Raw genomic sequence first — 26,512 nt, forward strand, 5'->3', positions numbered from 1 at the left:
GTTTGTAATAAATTTGGCATATTTCTAATAAAACTGGTGAGAAAGGGTAGAGTTTTTATTATAATAAGTAATTTTCTCATGCGCTATTATTACATCCTCCTTTTAAAGTACCCTAAAGCATATTTCTTTGAGGACCGTGCCTTTTTTTTCTCCTTTCCCCCTTTTCCCGTTTACACTTACACAGCCTTTCTTCCTTCTCTTAGGGTAATTTCTTAGAACAAGTGACTTAAAATATTGCTGACACTATGCTTTTTTTTTTTTTTTCTAACACTAATGGCACACATGATGTAAGTGCTGAGAAGGTTGAGATAACTGAACTAAAATTGTGATTTTTAGAATTGTCTTAAGACTCTTTTAGTTCCAAGTAATGGCACCCCACTCCAGCACTCTTGCCTGGAAAATCCCATGGATGGAGGAGCTTGGTAGGGTGCAGTCCATGGGGTCGCTAAGAGTCGGACATGACTGAGCGACTTCCCTTTCACTTTTCACTTTCATGCATTGGAGAAGGAAATGGCAACCCACTCCAATGTTCTTGCCTGGAGAATCCCAGGGACGGGGGAGCCTGGTGGGCTGCCATCTATGGGGTCGCACAGAGTCGGACACGACTGAAGCGACTTAGCAGCAGCGGCAACAAAAATCTATTTCAAACTAGTGTAGGCTAGAAAGAGAATTTATTACGTGGAAACTGCAATAGGATCTCACCAAACCCAAGGGTAAAATTATATTCAGATATCATGAGGGTCTGGGACCAGAAACTAAAGAGCCAAAGGTTTTTCTGAACATCTGCTTATTCTTTTCTATCTTTGTTTTGGCATGGGTGTGGCCAAATGTGGCTGATAATAATAGTGATCTGAGTTTCCAAGTTTATATCATCTCAGTTCAAGCAAATAAGTCAGAGGCACACTCCCAGATTCCAAAGAGAAATAATCCAGCTTGGTTTAGCTTGGGCCAGTTATCTCTTTTTAGACCAGTGCCATGTGGTCATGAGGGCAGATTTTGTGGTATAAACAGGACTGCCACAGCCCAGGTTCTCAAAGAAGAGGTAGTGGGGTAGAAGATATATCAAGGGGACAGATAGCTCAAAACTTATCTGTTATTATATTCTTGTTTATATCCAGTGTGCTGTTTCTCATTAGAGAGACAGTTTATCTTGTGGTTAAGATCATGAGCTTGGGGTCAGACAGACCTTGATTTGAATCCCAGCCCTGCCACCTATTAGGTGTGAGGATCAGATTCTTTCTCTGTACAATTGAAGTGATAAAGTCTGTCTCTTGGGGTTGCTGGGAGGAAGAGAATATATGTGATACATCCTGCTGCTGCTATTGCTGCTAAGTCGCTTCAGTCGTGTCCGACTCTGTGCGACCCCATAGACGGCCGCCCACCAGGCTCCGCCGTCCCTGGGATTCTCCAGGCAAGAACACTGGAGTGGGTTGCCATTTCCTTCTCCAATGCATGAAAGTGAAAAGTGAAAGTGAAGTTGCTCAGTCATGTCCGACTCTTAGTGACCCCATGGTCTGCAGCCTACCAGGCTCCTCCATCCATGGGATTTTCCAGGCAAGAGTACTGGAGTGGGGTGCCATTGCCTTCTCCGGTGATACATCCTACATGCTCAGTAAATAGTTATTATTTATTACTGTTATCACATCATATGGAAAAGATTATGGGAATGGATAAACAAACATTTTACCACCCTAAATAGCACAAGAAGCTCTGGAAGCAAAAATCTGGGTGCCACAGAGATCAATAAAAAATCTAAGAGAGAATGTCTTGCTTTTCACACTTGGCCAAAGTAGTGGAAACAAGTTAAGCTGATGATGTCAGGGCCCAAGAATCTACACTTGTTTTTAGAATAAAGTTTTTGCCTCTAATGGTTTTGGGAAGCGTGAATTCAGAGGTCGCATAATCCTGAAGAGAGCCAGGCTGGTGGTACAGTCATCGGGGTTCTCTGCAGCCAGGGCCTCTTCTGATGGTTCCTGCATTCATTCTGCTTGGTAGTTGGTTTATTCTGATTGGCTGGTGCCTTACCCCGTGAAATACTTTAAATATGTTCCATCAATTCAAAGACTTCAGTTTTTATTAAAGAAGTTCCACTATTTTCTTTATAAAATAATAGATTTGTTTTGCATCTTTCTCATTTATATGACAAAGTTGTGAGTTGCTGCCATTGTAAAATCAACTCTACTAAAGGTTATGTAAAAAGGTGATGATTCAAAGTCTACATAGTTAAAGTATACCAAATGTAAGTCAAACGTTAATGTTTACATAGAGGTAGTTAAACTCTATGGCTTCTTTTAAAATAAACATAGAGTATGCTGTTCTATATGAAACTGTAGTAGAATAATATCTCAATGACTAACTGTAATTTTCTCTTAAGTTATGCAGACATTTTGATTGAGAGGGAAGTATTAATGCAGAAGTACATTCATCTAGTTCAGATCGTAGAGACAGAAAAAATTGCAGCTAACCAACTCCGGCATCAACTTGAAGATCAAGACACAGAAATCGAAAGGCTTAAATCAGAGGTATTTCCTAGTTGATAGACTCCTCATTGTTTCATGTTTATTGTCATCTCCTTATGGTTACTTAAAGCCTATAGGGGCAAAATTTTGATCCCAAACTTAGTCCTCTGCCATCACAGGTACATGAGAAATGAATATATTTTCTAAGTTAGGATTAGGTAAATATGTACAGTAAAATATCAGGATAATATGCAGCTTTACATTATGTGTGCTCCTGATGTCATTCATTTGCTCAAATATCCAAGAATTGACTACAGTATTTATCTGTTTTCAGATGGATTCATAGTCATGATTATTGTGAACCTGTCATAGATTCAGTGTAAAAGTCTGAATGACAACTAAAGAAGGTCCAGACATGAAGTCAGAAAGTCTTTGCTTTTTTTCTCAGTCCAAAGAGTCCAACCTTCTCCTCTATAGAATTTTGAAAAACTCATTTGGGTTAAAGTATGTGACATATGCTAGGGTGCATTTGTTTCCTGAAGCTGGAATTCCTGCCTCCCTCCCTGCCCTACCCTCACTGTGAACTCCTCGGGCTTTGCACCCCCATAGAGTGAGATTGACTCAGGTGGTCGTGGAGACGGCAGCCGTTGCGGTGTCTGTGGGTCCTCCCTCCTCCCCAAGGTGCCTCCATCTGTATACAGAAACCTGAGTGTACCTCCCCTTGTTGTCCTGTCATCCCTTGTGGGAAGTGAGCAATACCTGAAGAATTGCAGAGGAATGTAGAAAGTGCAGTTTTTCCACTCTTTCTGACCAGTGGTGCAATAGTGTCCTCTTAGCTTCAAAGAAAAGAACAGGACAGAATGAAACCTACTGCTGACTGTAACTTTGTTGATAGAAACAAACCGCAGGCTCCTCAATCTGGGTAATTTCTTGTTTCTCTGTCATTCAACATTTTCTTCTTCATTTCCTCACATCTTCTTTTGAGACTTACTCTGCAAATTCTGAGAGGGTTTTCACCTCCTGCTGCCCGTGTACCTCACCTCCAGCAGACAGAGCAGGGTTTAAGCTGATGTTCCCATTGGGATCTGATTGCTTCTCTGAGGATGAAAAGTTGCAGACTGTCCACCATATCATTAGTGTTGTTAACATCCCGATCCAACCCTGAAATCTGAGATAGTGAAAACAACAACAAAAAACATAACAAACCTGCATTTTAAAAGACTATATCAGGCACTGTAATTTAAAACAAAATTATTGTGTTCTGTCTTCGCCACAGTTAGCTAGAGCAGATGCTTGTCTGCTAAGTGAAAGAGGTTGGCATTTACTCCATGAGAGAAACTCAGCACCAAGCAGTGTTCCCCAATATTTATTTGTGTGTGCTTATCTGCCTTCACTATGTTCTTTTTTAGTCTGAATATATATTGCAGCCACAAACTGTCAGTAGCAGGTCTGTCTTGTGTGGTTGCTTGACAGGAGCCATAATTTATTTCCTACTCCTTTTATTTGCCCACTTCCCTGCCAGAAAAATGGCAGAGGAGAGAGTTTGGTAATGGGGACAAAATGTAAAGACAAGTCTGAGTGGGCAACTATGATCTCAGCGTTTTAAGTGTTTGCTTGTTGGTAAAATCTGAATCAGTCCTTAAGTTTTCAGGAGCCTGCAGTTGAGTGATAGAGATTCTCTGTCCAAGGAATTTCATTGCTAAGTGTGGTTCTGAGGCTACCTGGTTTTGAGTCACAAAAATGAGCTGAGGCTATAAAGAGATCCCCCAGGTGGTTTCCATTCTTTTTGCCTTTTTGTGTTTTCTTGACTGGCTTGGCCGAGCCCCTGGGCTCTGGAGTTCCCTTTGCAGTTACCATTTTCCCTAGGAGATCTGTGACTCTGCTGTATAGAAAGCATGAGCTTGGAGCTGAGTGTCACTGCATTTGGAGATCAGAGGGCTTTACAGGAAGCTGCCATTGATGAGATGCCTGACACACCACTGAGATGCTGAGAAGGCCTTGGTCTGGTCATCGCTGGCAGTCAGGGTCTAGTTTCGGACTCACGTTTCTGTAACCCAGGCCCCCATTCACACTCTCCACAGTCACTTCTTATAAGCACTTTTGTTAGCAGCATAATAAGACAAGTTTGGGGTAAAGTTCAGGCTTCCCCTGCCTTAGCATCAAACGAAGATAATGTGCCTGAAAAGTGACTGTTTCCTGAGGATCTTATAAGTTACCTTGTAAGCGTAACTTCCTGTGATATATGGCTTTAGCCTAGTGTTTCCCAAGTCATGAAATGGACCAATTTTGTGTTACAGATTATCGCTCTTAATAAAACAAAGGAACGAATGAGACCTTACCAAAGCAATCAAGAAGATGAGGATCCAGACATCAAGAAGATAAAAAAGGTAGGGTTTCCAGCTTTGGGCGAGTGTGGTGGGGACCAGTTGTCTTTCTGTAGTGATGTCTTTGCCACCCTGACTCTGAGCTAAGAACAATCTTGGTGTTTCTCTCCCAATGGCTTCCTGACTTCTGCTTCAAAATTATCACACATGGTTACTTCTCTGGAAAAGCTTTGGCTTGAAATTTCTTTCCAGTTCTGGGAATCCATTTGTGGATTCTGTGAGAAGGATGCTGACGGTGGACATTAAGACAGTGGTATTCTCCGTTTGGGTTATTTAAGTGCTGCTGAATTTTCTGGTGTTTGTGCTACTTTTATATTTTAGGGAGTATTTTTTAAATTACACTTCAAAAATGTTTCTTTTAGCTTTAGTCTTCAGTGTTTATTTAGAGAAGTTTATTTTTTTGAGCATGTGAGAAAACTGAGTGAATCAATACATCTGCTCAGGTTTCTGCTTTATTGTTGTTTCTTTCTTGTTTAACATCCACATAATCAGCAACTCCTTCCATCTTACTGTCACAACTATACAACTTCTGAAATTAACCAGACCCTGGCACTCTCTCTAGTCTACTGTGTTTGATTTAAGTCATCTCGGTTTTGAACTCCACAGTCTTAGTTGTCCTGTGTAAATGCACTGATTCAGCTGTGTTAATATTATGTTAAAAGGTGCACAGTTACAGAATTTTATTTCTTCTTCTTTTTTTCTTATTCCTATTTTCCTATGTTAGGTAATTATTCCCCTTCAGTTGCAATAAAGCTTTAAATATTGCTCAGAATTTGAAATAGAAAAGCTCCTTAGGACTAAGTTGCACTGTTTTCAGATTTCAAGAAATAACAAAGCAAAATAAAAACATTCCTCTCTTAGAATTTGAAAATCTTTAAATTAAATTTGGTTTATGTCATTGTAACAAGATGAATGCTGTTCAGTTCAGTTCAGTTCAGTTGCTCAGTCGTGTCCAACTCTTTGCGACCTCATGAATCGCAGCACGCCAGGCCTCCCTGTCCATCACCAACTCCCGGAGTTCACTCACACTTGTCCATTGAGTCAGTGATGCCATCCAGCCATCTCATCCTCTGTTGTCCCCTTCTCCTCCTGCCCCCAATCACCATTCTTTTAATAACATGCAGTTCCATATAAACAAAGATATCAGTAAAATACAATTGTAGTACTGTCCTGTTGTAGAAAATGCTAGCAAGTAAACAAGCCAGCTTTTGCACAGCAGGCAATATTGCTCAAGTAAATAGATTTTGTTTGTGTTAATCACTCAAGTCATGCCGGACACTTTGCAATCCCATGGACTGTAGCTAGCTCACCAGTCTCCTCTGTCCGTGGAATTCTCCAGGCAAGAATACTGGAGTAGGTTGCCATTTCCTTCTCTAGAGGATCTTTCTGACTCAGAGATCGAATCCAGATCTCCTGCATTGCAGGCAGATTCTTTTATTTAACACAAATTCAGTTGATTTTTGAAAATATTTCTGTTAAATAGAGGAATAATGATAAAATACATTTTATAGTTTCCTGTCTTCCTCTTTCATAATGGAAATAATTTTTTAAAAACCTTACTTTTAAATTTGTTAACAGGTTTTGAATTTGACTCGATCTCCCTTTATGTCCCCAATCAGACTAACGTCTCTGTGGAAAGGGATGTTTACAAATGAATTGTGTGTGTGTGTGTTAGTTGCTCAGTTGTGTCTGACTCTTTGCAACCCCATGGACTATGGCCTACCAGGCTTCTCTGTCCATGGGATTTTCCAGGCAAGAGTACTGGAGTGGGTTGCCATTTCCTTCTCCAGAGGATCTTCCCGACCCAAGGATCAAACCTGGGTCTCCCGCATTGTAGGCAGAGGCTTTACCATCGAAGCCACCAGGGAAGTCCCACAAATGAATTAGATACTCTGTGCTGATCTTTACAAATAGCAACATAATTTTTTAACTTCAGGAGACCAAAAATTGAAATTGGTTCACAGAAATTTCCCATATGATTTATCCAAATAATATGCATATAATTTTCTCCACATAATTCTACTAAAATGTGTTTTTAATTTTTATTGCTTGAGATATGACAACTGTGTGAATGCCTATTATGAAAATTGATAGTCTGCTGACATCAGTTGGTAAATGAGACACTTTTAAATATTGCAAAAGAAGAATAGTTGTTTAAATGCATGATAATTGAGACCATATGGGTGAAATAGTATGAGAAAAAAGGAAAATAATCTGTTAAGAAGAAAACAATGATACTAAAGATGATTTGATAGTAATTTATTGCTTTCAATTATGTATGACTTTGCAACCTGCTTTGTTGCTTAATCTACTGCTTAGATATAACAAATACTAATAAATTATCATATAATTTTTCTTATATTTAGAAAGGACTTCAGATTTTGGGGTCAGTTATTTTGTAGATAAGGAAATGGAGCCCAGAGTTCAAGGTCACCCAGTAGGTTAAGTGGCAGAGCCTTTGGGTTCGGGATATGACATATACCTCTGTTTGCTGCTGCTGCTGCTAAGTCGCTTCAGTCGTGTCCGACTCTGTGCGACCCCACAGACAGCAGCCCACCAGGCTCCCCCGTCCCTGGGATTCTCCAGGCAAGAATACTGGAGTGGGTTGCCATTTCCTTCTCCAATGCATGAAGGTGAAAAGAGAAAGTGAAGTCGCTCAGTCATGTCTGACTCTTAGCGACCCCATGGACTGCAGCCTACCAGGCTCCTCCGTCCATGGGATTTTCCAGGCAAGAGTACTGGAGTGGGGTGCCATTGCCTTCTCCGACCTCTCTGTTTAGCTCTCAGCATTTACCTGGGCATTTAAAAGATGCTCAGTAAACATTTGTTGGCTGAAATGCAAAGGCTAGCACACTTTGTCCAGTTGGCCTGTTATTTTTCAAATCCTATCTTGGGGATTCAGATCAGTTTTAGGGGCTTCCATCTTCCTACAACATTGATTTTAATTTTTATTTCTTATTTTTTTCCCCACAAGATAACACCATTGTGAATTTTTAGTGTGTGTTTTTGCCCATGTGGCTGAGAAAGAGAGTCCTTATAGTTCTTAACAAAAAGCAGGTAAAAGAAGGGCACGCCTGGTTGTAGCTTTCCTGTGTAACTTAACCAAGAAATTTAGTTTACTCATCTGTAAAAAGAAGGGGTCAGATGAGTTGATGTCTAACACTGTTTTTTTTTAAGCTTAAAAAAAAAAAACCTCAAATAGCCATAACAAAAAATCAAACCCAATTTAAAAATAGGCAAAGGACTTGAGTAGACATTTCTCCAAAGATGATATACATTTCTTTCAAAGATGATTCTTTAGAGAAATCACTAAGACTTGAAAAGATGATCAACATCACTAAGCCTCAGGGAAGTACGAATCAAAACCGCAGTGTAATATTATCGCACACCCATTAGGATGACTACTATAAAAAACCCCAAACACCCAATAACAAGTATTGTTGATGATACGAAGAAATTGGAACCCTTGTGCTCTGTTGGTGAGATTGTAAAATGGCTCAACTGTTATAGAAGACAGTATGGTGGTTCCTCAAAAATTTAAAAATAGAACTACCAGCAATCCCACTTCTGAATATTTATCCAAAATAATTGAAAGCAGGATTTTGAAGAGATACTTGTACTCCTGTATCCATTGCAGCATTATATGTAATAGCCAAGAGGTGAAAGCACCCCAAATGTTCATCAACAGATAAAAGGATAAACAAAATGTTATATATCTATATACACATACATATACAGAGTGGAATATTATTCAGCCTTAAAAAGAAAGGAAATCCTGACACATGCTACAACACGGATGAACCTTGAGGCCATTATACTAAGTGAAATAAACCTGTTACAAAAAGATACTGAATGATGCCACTTATGTAAGTTATCCAAAGTAGTTAAATTCATAAAAACAGGAAGTAGAATGGGAATTACAAGGGGCTGAGGGAAGGGGGAAATGGAGAGTTGTTTAACGATTATAGAGTTTGAGTTTCACAAGATGAAAATGTTCTGGAGATCTGTATGTGCAACAGTGTGATTTTACTTAACACTACTGAACTATACACTTAAAAATGGTTAAGACAGTACGTTTTATGTTATGCGTGTGTTTTTTTTTTTTTACCACAATTAAAAAATGTTAATACCTGACTTTATGTTGTTAAAGAATAAGCCTTCGATTTATTCCTTTCTTGAAATGTTAACAACTAAATATGTGTAATATTATTATATTCTGTTGTCCTTCTAGGCAGGCCTAAACAGCTTAAGTTATTGAAGAAACTTGAAAAGCTGAGGAAAAGTATTGTTTTAAAACTCATCTTTTTTTTTTTTCCTGCTATCTGGTCCAAACCTGACATTATTTATTCTGTGGTGGGCCCACCAGTGCTCCAGTGAAGGAGCACGATACACGCGGCACAGGACGGACACCCTACCGACCAGCTTAAGAAGCCTGCCTCACCCCTCCCTGAGATTCACTTCTGTTTTGTTGCCGCTGCTCTGTAGGTTCAGAGCTTCATGCGAGGGTGGTTATGTAGAAGGAAATGGAAGACCATCGTGCAGGATTACATTTGTTCTCCTCACGCCGAAAGCATGAGGAAGAGAAACCAGATCGTGTTCGCCATGGTGGAGGCCGAGTCGGAGTACGTTCACCAGCTCTACATCCTCGTCAATGGCTTCCTGAGGCCCCTGCGCATGGCGGCCAGCTCCAAGAAGCCCCCCATCAGCCACGACGACGTCAGCAGTATTTTTCTCAACAGGTTTGTCTTGGATAAGTAGAAGTTGTGTGAAAAACCTATCTGTAGTTTTTAAAGGAAGTTTTACTTCACTCGTAAAAGAAGAGGTATCATAAATTCACCTGTACGAGCTTATGATATTGAAAATAAGAAAGCTGTCATTGGTGTTTCATTATTCGCCCATGTTTTCTTATTTTTATCTGGTATGTTTGCATCTAGTTTTTTCTCTCTCTCTTTTTTTCTATTTAACATGGCATTACCTACTGCTACCCCTCTGACATCTTGTCGTTGTGTGTGTGTTGGGGAAAATTACCTCCTTCATAACCTGAGGGAAATGGAAGTGATTAATAGGTCTTCACATGTAACTTACACAGAAGTACTTTAGGAAGAACAAAAATTAACAGAGGGTCTGAGTATCTCTTAGTAAATTTATTTGCTCAATAAATATTTGTAGTGCGTTTACTGCTGAGGATTCATCAGTGAACAAAGCAGAAGGTCCCTGCCTTCATAGAACTTAAATTCTGATGTGGGAATATAGACAATGAACAGTGAATAAGTGAAAGATGCAGTATTTTATCGGAGAAGGCAATGGCACCCCACTCCAGTACTCTTGCCTAGAAAATCCCATGGACGGAGGAGCCTGGTGGGCTGCAGTCCATGGGGTCGCTAAGAGTTGGGCACAACTGAGCGACTTCACTTTGACTTTTCACTTTCATGCTTTGGAGAAGGAAATGGCAACCTACTCCAGTGTTCTTGCCTGGAGAATCCCAGGGACGGGGAGCCTGGTGGGCTGCCATCTGTGGGGTCACACAGAGTCGGACACGACTGAAGCGACTTAGCAGCAGCAGCAGCAGCGGCAGTATTTTATATTGTGATTAGTGCTGTGGAAGAAATAAAGAAGGAAAGGGGAGATGGGAGAAAGGGGACTGTTAGGGTATTTTACTTAACATTTTAGTTATTTATTTGTTTTTGAGTGCTGCTTCAGCTTCCCAGGTGGTATAGTTGTAAAGAACCCACCTGCTAATGCAGGAGACATAAGAGACCCGTGTTCAATCCCTACGTTGGAAAGATTCCCTGGAGGAGGGCATGGCGGCCCACTCCAGCATTCTATTTTACTTAACATTTTAGTTATTTATTTGTTTTTTAAGTAGATAAAAACATGCATTTAACCATGCATTTACATGGTTAAAAAAATTAAAACAACATGAGAACATCAAACAGCTTTGAACTCTGTCTCTCCCCACCCCATTTTCCTCACTTGCTATCTGTAACTGTTTTCATTAGTTTTCTATATAGCCTTACAGTGTTTCTTGATGTAGGTCAATCGAATTTGAATATAATTTTATTTCCCCCCCTCTAACACAAAAGGCAAGTACTTTAACACGTGCCTGCTTTTTACAGATATGTATTAAACTTAACAGTATGTCCTGGACATCTTTCCATATTTGATATATAGAGACAGTATTCTATTTTTCAAAAGATTGCTACATGGTATTACATTATGAGAATGTCCCATAGTTTTTCTATAGCCAGTTTTTAGAAAGACCTCAATGATAATGTTAACATTTGAGCAGAGACTGCGGTTGATGAGAAGGCAAGCCATGTGGCTGCCCGAGGGGAGAGAGACGCACACAGAGGAGGTGCCCTGTGCAAAGGGCCCGAGGCTGGAGCCTGCCGGGCTTGCCAGTGTCAGAGCAGATGAAGGGAGATGTCAGAGGGGTAACAGTTAAGGCATTGTAAAGATGTTTTCTTTTACTCTAAATGAGATGGGGAGAGATTGGTGGGGTTTTAAGGAGAAGCATTCCATGACGTGATTTAGGTTTTAAAAGTTCCCCCTGGTTTTCTCTTTTGAGTATAGACTGTGGGCAGATCAGTTTTGTGCCTATTTCAATAAACCAGGTGAGAGATGACTGTAGCAGGGAGGCCTATTAGGTGGGGCTAGTGCAGTAATCTAGGCAAGAGATGATGGAGGTAATGACAAGTGATTAAATTCTGAGTGTGTTTTTAACATAGAGCCAATAAAATTTGCTGATGAGTTTGAAGTGGATTTTGAAGGAAAGTCCAGGGTTTTGGGTCTGAATAACTAGAACGATGGAGCTGCTATTTATTAAATTGGGAAGATTGACATAAGAACAAGTTTATGGGAAAAGACCAAGAGTTTTTATCTCGAACTTGTCAAGTCTGAGATGCTGTTAGCCAGATGTAGAAATCAAGGGAGCAGGGTTGGATGTTAGTCTGGAGTTCAGGGGAGGAGTTCAGGGCTGGAGGTATAAATTTTGGAGTCTAATAGCATATGAATAGTGTTTAAAGTTGTTTGTCTGAATGTGATTACCAAGGGAGTGAGTACAAATAAATGAGAGAAGAGGACCAAGGACTGAGCCCTGGGATATTCCAACATTTAGAGGTTAGGAGTATGAAGAGCCACAGCAGGGAGGGTGAACTGGAAGATTAGGATTGACTTGTGTGTACTGCCATGCGTAAAGTAGAAAGCTAGTAAAAGCTTACTGCATAGAGCAGGGAGCTCAGCTTAGTGCTCTGTGTTGACCTAGATGGATGGGATTGGGGTAGTGGGATGGAAGTTCAAGAGGAAGGGGATGTATGTATACATATAGCTGATTCACTTGTGTGCAGCAGAAATTAACACCACATTGTAAAGCAGCTGTACCCCTTCAAAAAATTATAATGAAGAGGATCAGCTAGGGTTGTAGGATACAAACCAGGAGATGGGTTGTCCTGGAAACCAGTGCAAGCAGGAACAAACAACTATGTCAAAAGGTCAAATAAAACAATAACTGAGAGCTGACTGTGGGTTTAACAACTTGGAACTTATTAGCAATTTTGATGAGGGACCAAAACCTGATTTGGTGAGAAGGGGAATTGGAATTAGAGTTAGTGTAGAAAACTATTTCAAGGAGGGTTGCTATAAAGAGGATCAGAGAAACAGAGTGGTACCTGGAGGTAAATAAAGAAATATAAAGTTGTGTGTGTGTTTGTGCATGTGTTTAGATGGGATAAAAATGACACCAACAGTGATGAGGCGGCGGGGGGAAGGGATATGGGAAAGAGAGGGAAGAATTGCTGGAGCGGGTACTTGCACAGGCAGAAGTGGATAGAATGTGGTGAACAAGTCAAGAGCTTGACTTTAAGTGGGAGCATGGACAGGGAAGGAATAATACCTGGACACATCGTGTGGTTAGGAATCAAGGATAGCAAGTGGCAGTGCTGATGGGAGGGAAGTGCTGGAGTCAGGGAAGAGAGGGAAAGGTGTGAAATGATAATCAAGGAGAACAGGGCAGTGAATGGATGAGGGAAATGTAATAGAACTGCAGATATTAGGCTTGTGGCTATGACTTTACAATGAGACTATTCAGGATGGTTTTATGTTGTTCTTAACCACCTTCAGCTGCATAGGTGCAGGTAAAGAGTGGGCAAAGGGTTGAGTTTAACTAGTATTGGTGTGTATGAGGCTAATATGATGAACTGAAAACAGAAGGGAGTTGAAGGTGTGTGCAAGGAAGGGGTTATAACACTGAACCATGAGATCTAAACTGTGGAGAATGGGAAATGATGTTGTGAGGGGATTTTGGTCAGTAATAAGGCAGCAGGATCAATGGTCTCGGGTCCTGATGGTGGGAAGGGATTTGGGGAGTCAGGTTTCTAAAGATAATGAACTCGGAGATAAGGGGATGGTCACAGAGCAGTGTCCCTGAAACTGAGATAAGGGAGAGGATGCGGTTATGGACAACGAGACGGTCTAGGGTACGATTAAGAGAGTGTTGTCTGAGGTCAGTGGAAGACAAGACCTTCGGAGAAAGAGATTCAAACACCCGAGAAAGGCCAGGTCATTGGAATGTTGTTTGTGCGCATATTGGAGTCACCAAGAATTGTTTCACCTGTTTTCTATTTAAATACCAAAATATGAAGGTAGATATGCCAGTTAGTTTTCAGTGTAGGCAAGAGGAACCTCCTCTGTGATTGGAGGGAATTCACTGCTTATAGGTTCCTTAGGAAGGGCTGGGGCACAAGTCAGACAGCAGGCCTGGACCACTGAATTCAAGGGCACAGCACCACAAATACAACCCAGAGGTTAGAAAACTACTGCTTCCGCTGTTGCCACCGCAGCGGCCTCTCAACCACATCAGACTGGTGCCTAGAAACTAGACCACTGAGGCTAGGCACTGAAATTGCCCCCAAAGCACATGTGCATGACTGACTTTCAGTAACAGGAAGATGGCCTCTGCTGCTGCCTTTCATGTCTTACTATGTGCGTCCATGGGTGGGACTGAATTTACATCTAGAACCCTCTCTGCAAGGGACTCTGGAAAATGTAGTTTTAGTTCCCCGTCCTCTCTACCTAGAAGGACGATGGAATGGAGATTGAAGGACTAATCTACAACACCTACCAAAGTAGATTTGGTTGAAATCCTAAAACAACAAACACCGCTTAGTTAAAATTTCTATGAAAGAAAACAAATCACAGTCTACAAGGAGCATCTATCGTGTTCCATGGGCCATTCACAGAAAGTAAGGATTTCCCATTGATGTTTCTTGTTGTGGACTTTGACTTATAACAAACCCAAGTATGTCACTGACATGAATAATCCTGTTTTTGGTTGTGTTGATGTGTTAGTTCAGAAAAACCTTCAAAAGCTCGTTCCAGTAGATTAATTCTAGTGAGGAGAAAGCAAATATTACTTTGATAACTCCCCTTCTTAAACCTTCTAGAAATTTGGATCTTTAATTGATGCAATCTTCATTCTAATATATTTATGTAGGCTACATTCTTTACAGAAGATTCCTTTACCTTTCTGGCATGAGGGTTTTAGGAGTGGTTATGGTAGAGGTCTGTCAAGTCTTCTGTCTGTCAAAACTCATTTTAGTGAAAGAGAGAGAACGTTGGCTGAATTATCATTTAGAATTAAATCTGAAGAGAAGGATCTTAACTAATTTTCTGATTATCAGTTGAAGTGCTACATCCTAACAGTAGAAAGCTGTTTTTATCAATATTATAAGTTGATAAAGAGGGCTATATGACACTGATTTGGTGCTTACTGTCTTCCAGTATTTGGGGCTTAGCTCAGAATTTTCATTGAGGTTTTAGTGTTGTTGAAAGATAAACTGCTTTCTGGGGGCTGATATAATCCATGTCTTTATTGATTGTATGGTTCCAAGGCCCTCAGAGACATGTATATCATGTACTTAAGGCTTTAAGGATTCAGTGAACTTCTTTAACAAACTAGATACTTTATAGTGATTAAATTATATTATTTTTTCCATTTTTTTTATAGTGAAACAATCATGTTTCTTCACGAAATATTTCATCAAGGACTGAAGGCAAGAATAGCCAACTGGCCTACTTTAATTTTAGGTAAGTGCATGCTTTGAAAAGTTTCTCTTAATGTGGCTGCAATAAAGAGTAAAACAGTTTCAATGTTATTCATCCTAAATTGTTTGAACTTCCCTGATGACCTGGGAGCTTCTGTGGGCACGGGGACTCTGCCTTTTTGACTCTTCCCCGTGGCCCGTCAAGCTTCTTTGGGGACTAGAGTTGGGCTCTGCCGAGGGGTGCATTCTACCAGGTCAGTCATTCTGGCATCTGCACTGGGCCGTGTAGCCTGAAACCTGGCTCCGGGGGCCGCTCTCTGCCATTCCTGCAGAGTGAGCAGTCTGTCCCTGTCCCGTGGGTAATTTACTGAGAGACGGCCATGTTTGCTTCTTCTTTCCAGCTGATCTGTTTGATATTTTGCTCCCCATGCTGAACATTTATCAAGAATTTGTGCGTAATCACCAGTACAGCCTCCAAGTGCTCGCCAATTGTAAGCAAAACAGAGACTTTGACAAACTCTTAAAACAGTATGAAGCCAACCCTGCCTGTGAGGGGAGGATGCTGGAGACGTTCTTGACATATCCAATGTTTCAGGTAAGTCACCCAGGATGTGTCTTATAAGTCACTGATTCCAGCTCGATGTGACTGATACCCAGTGTGACCAGCATGAGATGTGCAAGTGTTCCCTGTGGGAGGTTGTGACACCTCCTCTGTCATCTTGAGCTTGACCCTGAGATAAACAAATCTTTGCCACACATTCTCTCCAGTCTGTCTAGTGTTTGTAAGAAAACCAGGCATTTTTGAGACAATTAAATCAGGAGTGATTTTTTTTTTTTTTTAAAGCAGCACAAATTTCACTCTGCAGAAAGATTCCTCACAGACCTCTTCCATGGAGTCTCCTCCTCCAGCATGTTTAAAAATATTATTGGGTTTACAGAAATAGGCTGCCGTGCAAATGTTCCAGTGCGGGCTGGTTGCATAAAAGGTTCTGGGGCCGGGGGGTGGGGTGGGGGGTAGGAAGGACTGCTGGGAAGGTGTTTGTTTTCCTGCCCTGTTCTTGTTGCTGCCGAGTCTCCCTTGGCCGGAGCTCTGCAGAACGCAAGAAGAACCTTCCCCATCACAGAGGCTGTGGGGAGACGAAGGAGCCAGAGGCTCCTGGCCCCTAGTCAGGTTGCTCCAGTGAATCTAGGGCTTGTCCCGACCTTCACTTTTGGGGGTTAGAGCAACCCCAAAGATCAAGTACACTTGCGCCTTTCCTGTATCTAAGACTTCACCACTCTTTAGTGAGAGCTGCAGAGGCCAAAATGTGAATTGAATCTCCTATCCTTTTAAAAAGTGTTGATTTTGTTCTTTTGGAAAAGCATCGAGTGTTCCCGTTGTGGAATTTGTGGGGCTTCAATCCAGCCCTCCAAATTGTTATGTGGCAAACCGACTCTTCTAATCACGTGTGTTATGGTTTCTGTGGAGGGCTTTGTCCCTCTGAACGGATATCTCTGACCTCAGCTGATCGTTTCATAGCCTCTGAGAGAGATGCTGCTCTGGTTCATAATTGTTTGTCTTAAAGTTTGTCTCTCCTGCTTGAAATCCTGGAAGTCACTGTAGAAGTTTAGTAAGATTTTAAAAAATCAAAAGGATGCATGTGTAACAACTTAAGTATAGTGAAACTTTGTAATGCCCTTGTGTTTTTTCTTTACCATGGAACTGAATTGTTTAACTCTTTGCCTCTCTGAACAAATATTCCATAAGAGAAACTACAAAGAAAAAAATGAGTTTTAAAAACCTTATACAAAATTATAATTTGAGATTTTGTTTAGAGTGAAACAAAATTTTATTCAATGTTCTGAGATTCTATTTGAATCTTTGGCAATTAGCTCTAGGTTATGATTAAATTCTCTAAATCCTGTCTGCCTAGCAACCCTCAACTCAGGTGGATAAACAAAGGTAGGGTTGTGAAAGATGCATGGAACATTCAGAGAGGAACCTCACTCCCTTCCTGAAAGCCCACGAATGCCTTTTCAAGTATTGTTTATTTCCCTTCGTGTGTCTCTCAGTGGTTTAAAATGCAAGAACTGTACTTGAATTTTAGATCAGGTGTCCAAACAGTTGAATGTAGGGCCTTGGAAAGGCCTTTGGATTTCTTAAAAATGCTGAGATAGTCTTCTTCTAACCTTCTTTTCTCCGCCTGGAGTTTAAGCCCAATAACAACAACTTGGCATTTTGATTGATCCCAGGGAATGAATTCCCATAATGTCCAAAAGGGACCATTGGATTGGGAGTATTTAGGAGACCTGCATGTCCTGCTCTCCCTTCAGTGGTAGCATTGGGAAACTTAACTGAACCAATCTGAATTTCTGTTTCTTAAGTTTAAAATTGGGACAGTTGAGCTCTAAATATCTCCCAGAGCGCTGGCTCTCTGGGGGACCAGACTAGAAATTTGAGCTGGGTAACTAACTAACCTTCTAAGTCTCAGATCCCTCCCTCCAGATCCTAGAATTAAGCTAAAGGGTCAGATGTTGAGATTGTCTGTTTTTTTTTTTGAGACTAGGGTAACCAGCGGGTGCTGGAAGAAGCCTCAAACTTAAAAGAATTTAGCCAGAATTGGTGCAACTGCAAGAAATGTGCAAATTGAAAGAGCTCTGAATTCTGCTCTTATTTATTTGCTTCTCCAAAACTGTTTTCCTTCTCTCTAGCTATTTTGAACAGACCAAGAGCAGAAAACATTGGAGTTGCTGCCCAAATGCCTTATTCTCCCTCCTGTCTTCTTCCTAGGAGAGACCACGTAGAACACTTGGGAGAAAACTGCCCTTTCTAGAAACTTGAAGGTTTTTCTTGCTAGGTTCATTCTATACTTCTTGTTCCCTTTTGGTCCTTTGCCTGAGGAACCCTGAGGCGTTTGCTCCCTCAGATGGTCTGCTTCCCTCTGCATAAATTGTATTAGCAGTGGTACTTCTGCACATCTGCCTTGCTCCAATGTAAGCTGGACACCTTGGGATAAGACTGGGGTGTGATGCTTTTTTCCTTAGATCAAGAGTGTAAGAGGTGACCTTAGCTCGTACTGCCAAGAGGCCACTGCCGACTCTAGATATGGAGGCAAAAGTTGATATGGGGGCCAAAGGAGGAAGAGAAGTAAATGGAAACTTTTAGCCTGTATATATTTAGAGAAGTGTTATATTCCACCTCTTCTGGGCTGTTTGTTGAGTAGGTCAGTTGTTACTGTGAGTGAATTAGGCTGAGCTATGGAAACATGGAGGAATTATAGTGAATGTATCCTTAATTGATGATGCAGTGAATTGGACTATAGTCCAATAGTCAATTGGACTATTAATATCAGACAAGAAAGTTTGTGTTACCAAGATATGTGTTATAGACAATACAGTAGTGATTAACTTAATTTTTATTTAGCAAAAACTGGTTTGGCTAGTACTATTTAAATTGTCTTCAGTTGCTCATATATCCATAGATGAGCAAATCATGAAATCTGCTTCTGAGAAGGACAGTGCTGTTAGAGGTCCTCCAGGAAGTAACCACTTGCTTCTCTACTTACCTATTTACTGTAACTAAAGAGCAAGCTAATTAGTGTCTAAAGGTGACAGTATTATTTCATAATTGAAAGAATTATGATTCATCTAGACAATACTTACTATGATCCTTGGGTTTTGGGGGGTGTGTGTGCGCACTGAGTCGTATGTGACTTTTTGTGACCCCATGGGGTGTGTGTGTGTGTGTGTGCGCGCGTGCGTGCACGTGCATGAGCGCTCACTCTTATCTGACTCTTTGCAACCCCATGGACTGTAGCCCACCAGGTTCCTCTGTCCATGGAATTTTCCAGGCAAGAATACTGGAGTGGGTTGCCATTTCCTCCTCCAGGGGATTTTTCCGGCCCAACCCAGGTATCGAACCCTTGTCTTTTACATCTCCTATGTCTCCTGCATTTGCATGTGGATTTTTTTTACCGCTGCACCACCTGGGAAGCTCCAAGGTCTTTTGCGGGGGCAGATTTATAATCAGTTCTTGAATATGTCAGATGAGCTCTTTGGAGCGCTGTCCATTTCTCTCTGCAGAAGTCCTTCGCCTGCTTTTTGGTCGTTTCAGGCTTCTTGGTTTCTCTACCAGAAAGTGAGATGGGCCAGTTACTTTCAAATCCATCCACTTGACACTTAGCCAAGGAGCTTTCTAAAATAGATTTAATGATTTGGGGAGGACCATGAAGCTATTGACTGAGCTTGGTTTTGTGGATTTTCAGAACATTATAAGCAGTCAGGCTCTCCCACTCCTGCCCTCCACTTGTTATGAAAAATTGAGTACCTTAGCTATTGATTGCCTTGATTTTCTTGTAGAACTACTAACTTAGAGGCAAACTTTTATCAGTCATGGCATTGTACAAAAGGGATATTTGAAAGCATACTTATCCCAGCAGCCTTCACCAAGAGGAATGGCCCAACCAGCTGTCTTAGTGAGAAGTTTATGGGGTAGAGAGTCACAAAGCCTCCTCACATTAGCTTCAGAGGAAGGGTTCTCTTGTGACCCATCCTCCTATAACTGAGGATACTACACTTCCAAAACCCTGACTTGATGACAGTCTCTAGGACATGATCCTAGAGTATGAACTGCTGATAGATGTCTGTGCTTAGGGCACTGCCCTCTGTACCCATGGGTGATCTGGGTATGCAATAAATATTAGCAAATGACCCAGTGAAGGCAAGAGAGGAACAGCAGATTTGTAGATAGAGCTGACAAAGCCTCAGGTCAACATGAAAGGAGCTACCCACAGAGTCTTGGGAAGCTGCTTTACTTTCTTCATTCTTAGGGGTCCTTTCAAAGGCTGAGTAAGACCCCAGTCCCTGCAGAGACACCCACTAGACTAGTGCACTGGTCAGAGCTGGGCTCATGGTTGGCTCTGCCATTTACTGTGAGGCCACTTTGGGCAAGTTATGGAACCTCTTCATGCCTTGTGTCCTTGTCCATAAAGTGGGGAAATGATCCTTATGTTTTGCTGGAGGATTGGATGCAAACCTCAAACTCCCAATCTGACCCATAGCGGACAGCATTATGGTAGCGGTTGTTCATGCAGGTTTTTATTAAAATTAAACCCACTGCCCCTGCTTTCTAACAATTTTTTGTTTATAAGCCAGTAAAAAATATGTCAAGTTAAATCAACATATTTAACTTGAGTTAATTCTTCATTGTGTTCTATTAAATCCTCCACAGGGTTGGTGGCGTTTCTGCTTTTGAGAGAATTCAGGTAGATAGTCTGTTCATTAATAAAAGCATAAACAAATGATCTAATTAAGCAATACTGCTTACTGCTAGAAGGATGAGTTGAGGTAAAGCGGGATCAGAATGTAATAAGGGTAAACATATCTTTTCCCACATTTTGATTCTTAAAGAGAACATTGCAATAGGATTGTCTATTAAAAAATTGTAAACAGACAAATAAATCTAAAATACAGACTCAAGTGACTTGCTGATAACTGTATCTTTTCCCCTATGAACCAGTTTTCAAAAATTATGATTGAGAAATGTATGATTATATTAAAAATCTAAAGAAACAGTTGTTTCTTTGTGCCTTATTATCTTCATGTGTTCTTGGTGAAGTTTTTGCGTGTGTGAGGTTTGAAACATAGTTCCTTTTAAATGTATTTCTTAAAAATATTTGTTTGTGGGGATTCAAACAAATGTTTGAAGCCTAATATTCAAACTGAGTGGTCCAGTGGCTGACTGCACTCCCAATGCAGGGGGCCTGGGTTTGATCCCTGGTCAGGGAACTAGATCCCAGATGTGCAGCTAAGACCCAGTACAGCCAAATAAATAACTATTTTTAAAAATATATTTGTAAAACAGCCAGACGTGTCAGAGTAGAGATGAGCTCTTCAGAAGTGGTGATGGTGCAGTAGAGAAGGTCTAGTGTTACTCACCCAGCCCTCCTTCTCACGCTGGCCTTGCTTTGCTTCTAGATCCCCAGGTATATCATCACGCTTCATGAACTCCTGGCTCATACACCCCATGAGCACGTGGAGAGAAAAAGTCTGGAGTTTGCGAAATCCAAACTAGAGGAACTGTCCAGGTACGTGAAGAACTTATAATAAAGGCTTGATATGGCAAAGTAGCATGTTAGTCTTTTGTGAAGACCTGATGTAGACTCTGGGAGTTGGTGATGGACAGGGTGGCCTGGCGTGCTGTGGTCCATGGGATTGCGAAGAGTCGGACATGACTGAACTGAACTGAATGTTTATGTCCACGGGAACAAGAAGCAAGACATAAGCGGCTTCTCAGATTCCCCTGAACATTAAATGCTAGCTTCTGAGATGGTGCTAAATCAGCATGCACATTAATTTTAACCAAGAAAAAATTATATATATATAACATTTATATAATAAGTATAATTATATATATATAAAATCTTTGAGAGTGATTTTATGTCATTTAAGTTTATATAATTGAGATTAGACACATTTTGGTTTAAGTTTGAAAAGATTCACATTTCTTTCATTATAATAGGAAGATGGTTAGTTGCGTTTTTGTATTCATATTTGGTAAGAAGTTGGAGAATGTATATTTTCGATTGATCAGTGACTTTTCAGTGTTTCAGGCATTTCTTTACAGCTGTGTTCCTTTAACTTATAAGGGACAAATATAAATAGTGTATATAGTATAAAGGTCTCTAGTTTGCTCCACCTCTAAGAAACGGCGTCCTAATTTCAATGAAAGAAGCTGTTCATAAAATAATGTGTTGCTTTCCTATTGCGTTTATAAGCAATGGTTCCAGAATACTCCATTTGCTTTGCTTTGAGTCATGACTTGATGAAGGTTAGAAGTCCAGTGTGACTTACCCTACATCTCCAGTTAAACTGATACAAGGTCAAACACTTGCTTCCCAGATGGAGCTCTGTTGCTTACCCACTGGGATAATAGAAGATCTCTCACTGTGGTCCTGTATTGTATTTGACAGGGTCATGCATGATGAAGTGAGTGACACCGAAAACATAAGGAAGAACCTTGCCATAGAAAGAATGATCGTCGAGGGCTGTGATATTTTGCTGGACACCAGCCAGACTTTCATCCGCCAAGGTAAGTCCCTGTTCAGCGGACTTACCAGCTAAGTGGTCTCTGTACCCGTCACCTATCACAGGCAGATCCAGGAAAGCGTGGTGGAGCAGGCTTGATTAGGCTGTTTGCTTGATGCTGTTCGTGCAGGACGTCCCCATGGCCTTGGCCGAGGCTGTGGTTGAGGCCCACCTTTGTGCTGTTTCTTTTCAGGGGCCATGAAAAACAGCAACACAATACTAGTAAAGCACGAGTGGGACAGTAAGTTACATTCTGACTGGACCCTGCTCCTCAGTGGACCGGACATTCTCTACAGCTCCAAGGAGGACAGATTGGTCTGGCCGATTGGAGTGGCAGTGCCAGGTGGTGACGACATCCAGGCAAAGGCCCAAGAGAAACTTGCCTCACTCAAAGCCCTTTCCCATAGGAGAGGGGACAATGTCCGCAGTGAAAACAGCTGTCTCTTGTTCCCATTTTTCATCAGCACTTCCGGATCGGCCCCACACGATATGACTTGATTCAGTTGGTAACTCCAGTTGCTAGATGAAATGTCTCAACTTGCCCTGCCATACTTTGGCGATGGCCAAGGTATCACGTTTGAGGGGTGTGCTTTGGGGGCATCACCCAGTAAATTAAGCCTTTAAAGAGTGGAAGATATTTATGCTGGAAACTGTAGAGAAGCTATGCCATGACAGTGCATATTCCTCTGTGGTTCTTATTACAAAGTACACGAAGTAAACCACACTTGAAATTCTTTGCAAGTGCGTAGGTGTCCTGAGGGAGGGGAACATGCCCTCACAGAGTCGATTTCAGGCAGTATATTGTACACAGTCATAATTTTGAACTTGGGGAGGAGTGGCATATACATTTGGAACTCCAATTAACCTTTAATGTGGTTTCTGTTTATAATGTGCCAATATTAATTGAAGATATTTGCATTTCTAGTGCCTACCAAAATGTGCTGCCTGAAACATTTTTTTTACCTCATCAAACAAGACATTATTTGTGCTGCACACATTAATTTTTGCACAGAACACTTAAAAAATTTAACACATGCTGTTCTATTTTCCATTATTTATTTACAAGGAGAGAAGTCACACATATGTTAAAGTTTGGAAGTATATTTGAGGATATGATACCTTTCGCATTTTTGACTTGAAGTATTAATTTTTCTTTAAGTAATAGTGGACTATCATGCTGACAACACCAGGCCTTCCTAATTCCCCCTCCATTCCTCTTCACAGACTGCGTCCCTGTATTGGCTTCCTGCCTTCCTGGCATTGTCTGCCTCTGTGCCTTTACATGTGTAGGCCCCTGGAGACCAGGGATTCCCTCATCCATGTTTCTGGTGCCTGTGGAAGGTCCTCTTGTCCTGCTAGGCTCAGATCAGAGCCTTTTAAATTTCCTCATCTTCCCCTCCTCTCCCCTCCAGTGTGAATGAGTGTACTCTCCTCCTCGTTTCCAAGCGCCCTTGCTCCTGGTGCGTGCATCTCGTCTTCTTCTACGTGTTTGCTTGCCTGTCTGTCCCGGCAACTGTAACTCTGCAGGGCACTATTTATGAATTCTCTCTTGCCTAGTTCAATGCTTTCCATTATAGGCATCTGGAAAATGGACAATGGGTTAAATTGAATTGCTTGTTGAACTGCAGTTTTGAATGTCAGCTGTCTTGTTTTGTATTTTTCTTATGTTTGGAGTCCACCGAAAATACTTACTACAGGACTTGAGCTTTGTAATATGTGAAAATGGAAACAAAAGTTTCTATAACTAGTATTCCATTTCTGAAAGGACTTTGGATTGATGAGTATTATTATTACACATAAACGTTTACTATATCTCTAAGTTGGAAAAAGCATCTATGATGAAAAATGCTAGAAGGTTGAATACAGTGAAGAAATCGTATTTTTTTTCCTTGCACCAGGAAAACCAATCATGAGCCACCCCTCTCTTTGATTCACGTCTAGATTTTATTTATTGCTTGTTCTGAACCACATGTTTGAGGCGCTTTTGTCAGCTATTAATATATCTGATGTTATTGCTGTATTGACGTTGATATTAATGATTTGCCTTTCAGCAGTATTTTTCTGTGTTGTTTGGTTTGGTTAGTCTGTTTGGGAATTATTCAATAAAGGTGGTTTAAAAAGAAATCAGGCCTTAATCTGAAAGTAGAAGATAATCCAATTACAGTCAATTTGGAAAGTTTGTGTTGTTTTGCTTTGGTTGCACCAATTATTACTTTTACTGCTGCTGCTGCTGCTAAGTCGCTTCAGTCGTGTCCGACTCTCTGCGACCCCATAGACGGCAGCCAACTAGATACGTTCAATGCATGAGTGCAAACATATATGCATAAATATGTGTGTTTTCAGTCTCAAAATGAATTTTAATTCTGAGGACTAGAAAAAATAAGGTCGTCTGAAAGCTCCCCTCTGAACAGGGGTGATAGCCAATCTTGAATGTCAATCCGTGGGAATTCATTGATTGAAATAGCTTATTTTTTATAAACTGATTCCAATTACTAGATAGTTGATGAGTATGATGCAAAGGACTGTGTCATAGCAGTGGTCTGACATTGTCATTTATTTTCAAAATCTTTTCAAAGTTTCTTGAGCAAATGTTGTACATGTTTGAGGCAATAATAGACAGTATAGCTAGCTCCATCATGGAGGTCAAATCCTGTCTCCTCCCTTTCCTTGCTGTGTGATACTGGACAATTTACTTAACTTCTTTTAGCCCCAGTTTCCTTTCTTTGTTGTTTAGTCAGTATGTCATGTCTAACTCTTTTGTGACCCCATGGACTGGGGCCCACTAGGCTTCCCTGTCCATGGGGTTTTCTAGACAGGAATACTGGAGTGGGTTGCCATTTTCTTTTCCGGGGGATTTTCCTGATCTAAGAATCGAACCTGCACCTCCTGCATTGGCAGGCAGATTCTTTACCACTGAGCCACCAAGGAAGCTCCTTCCTCTTTTTAAGTGGGGTTAATAGTAGTACCTGTCTTTTAGGGTTGTTGTGAAAATTAAATGTTCATAAAAATGACTGGAGTCAGTGAAATTATGACATAAACTTTAAAAACCAAGATCTAAATTTTGGAATAAGTTTCTATTTTCAATAACATGAAATATATATGAATATTTTTTAGAAGATAAAGGCACTGTAAGTTGACATTTTGTGCAAAATCCATTATACATAGTCATCGTTGTCTGGTAGAAAGGTGAATTAGGAAAAGCAAATAGAGTGACTGAATTTAAAGCTAAATGCATCAAGAATGAAACATGAAACTTTCCGGTACTTTAATCATTTCCAGATTCAAAATCATGTACTTTCAATGTACCAGTGTTCTTTGAAATTGTAACATGCGGTCTGGAAATAGTTTCACCTATTCAAATGCCTAATCCAATAACCTGGAAATTGCTCTTCAGTCTTTTTAACTACTGAATGGAATAAGAATAAGGGCTTTAGCCAGTCTCAAATGCCGCACCATGGGAATTTCGTGACTGAAAAACAAGTTTTTTTATAAGTTGACCCCAGTTATTAGATTAGACTGATGACAATGGTAATGCAAAGAATCATTAAGACTAATGATTTCACTTATTTGTAATAACTAAAAAGTCTAGTTGTTTCTAGTAATAACTAGGAAATTTAGAAATTTTCAAGTCTCATAGTTGTGTTGAAACATCATGTCAAACATAAGATGAAATGTGAAAAAAAACCACTTAACATATTTTCAATATTATTTTATAAACCAGTGTTGAAATTGTTCACTTCTAATTCAGATGTACAGATTTCTGTGCATACCTAATGCATATAGTCTCTTATTTGGATCCAAGATGAGCAGTTATAGATTAGGCATATTAGTGTATAGCTGCCAAGGAAACATTTGGTTTTTTACCTCAAAGCTAAAATTCACAATAATGACTAATACATGAGTTACCAGTGTATTTTAAAATTTCCAACTTACAGAATCATTAAATGCTAGAAGCACTTACCCACGAGCACATTATTATTCAGTTGTCTTAGCCTCAGTTATATCCTTTCTGAAAACGACCCTTAAGCCCACTTGTCCACCTGTCTCTGCTGCAGTCTTCCACTCGGCCCTAACCCATCTGTCTGGATGACTCATGACCGCCCATGGCAAAGCTAGAACTTGCTGTCTTTTCCCATCCATTCCCTTTCTGACTTTCAGTTTTTATGTTGTTGAATCCACCGCCGTCTCCTGGCCAGGATAACCCAGGTCCTCTGAAAGATCTCTGGCTTTGATTCCACTAATGGGTCTCACGAGTACAATCCTTCTGTGGCTATTACTTGCTCATTTACTCCTCTAAGCGTTCTGTCTTCTGCTTTTTCACTTTTCCTTTATTCCTCATATTTGATTACTTGCTCCCTGGCTCTCTGCCAGTTTGCTCCCACCTACTTCTCTTCCTTGTTGCCCATTCCTATCACTGCAACCAAGCCCTTCCCCGTCCCCATTCCCCAGTCCCACGCCCTCCCCCAGGACTACCTCTGTGTTATTCTTTAGGCACCAAATAGATGATGACTGTGCCTCTGTCAGGCAGCCCTCTTAACCACTCACCTGAATGGGGGGCATTCAG

At 40.8% G+C, this 26,512-nt stretch overlaps 1 protein-coding gene across 12 annotated transcripts in view; it reads left to right on the forward strand.

Annotated features, from left to right (window-relative positions):
• Window positions 1-26,512, forward strand: part of RASGRF2 (Ras protein specific guanine nucleotide releasing factor 2) — a 271,385-nt gene that overhangs the window by 97,876 nt on the left and 146,997 nt on the right. For 9 of the 12 annotated variants that reach the window (XR_015168014.1, XR_015168016.1, XR_015168015.1 and 6 more), the window contains exons 3-9: window positions 2,375-2,522; window positions 4,757-4,846; window positions 9,329-9,582; window positions 14,847-14,926; window positions 15,285-15,478; window positions 20,839-20,948; window positions 21,834-21,952. Coding sequence is in view for 6 of the 12 variants with exons in the window: in XM_086412804.1 (XP_086268930.1) it covers window positions 2,375-2,522; window positions 4,757-4,846; window positions 9,329-9,582; window positions 14,847-14,926; window positions 15,285-15,478; window positions 20,839-20,948; window positions 21,834-21,952 (995 nt within the window). In the remaining 6 variants the exon portion in view is untranslated. Of the gene's footprint in view, window positions 1-2,374; window positions 2,523-4,756; window positions 4,847-9,328; window positions 9,583-14,846; window positions 14,927-15,284; window positions 15,479-20,838; window positions 20,949-21,833; window positions 21,953-22,141; window positions 22,292-22,330; window positions 22,517-26,512 lie in introns of those variants that run through there. The other 3 variants (XM_086412809.1, XM_086412805.1, XM_086412807.1) reach the window with 3 other exon arrangements.

Source organism: Bos grunniens, chromosome 7 (genome assembly GCF_055505025.1).
Source record: "Bos grunniens cultivar Pamir isolate PY7600 chromosome 7, Bosgru_T2T1.0, whole genome shotgun sequence".
Lineage (NCBI taxonomy): Eukaryota > Metazoa > Chordata > Mammalia > Artiodactyla > Bovidae > Bos > Bos grunniens.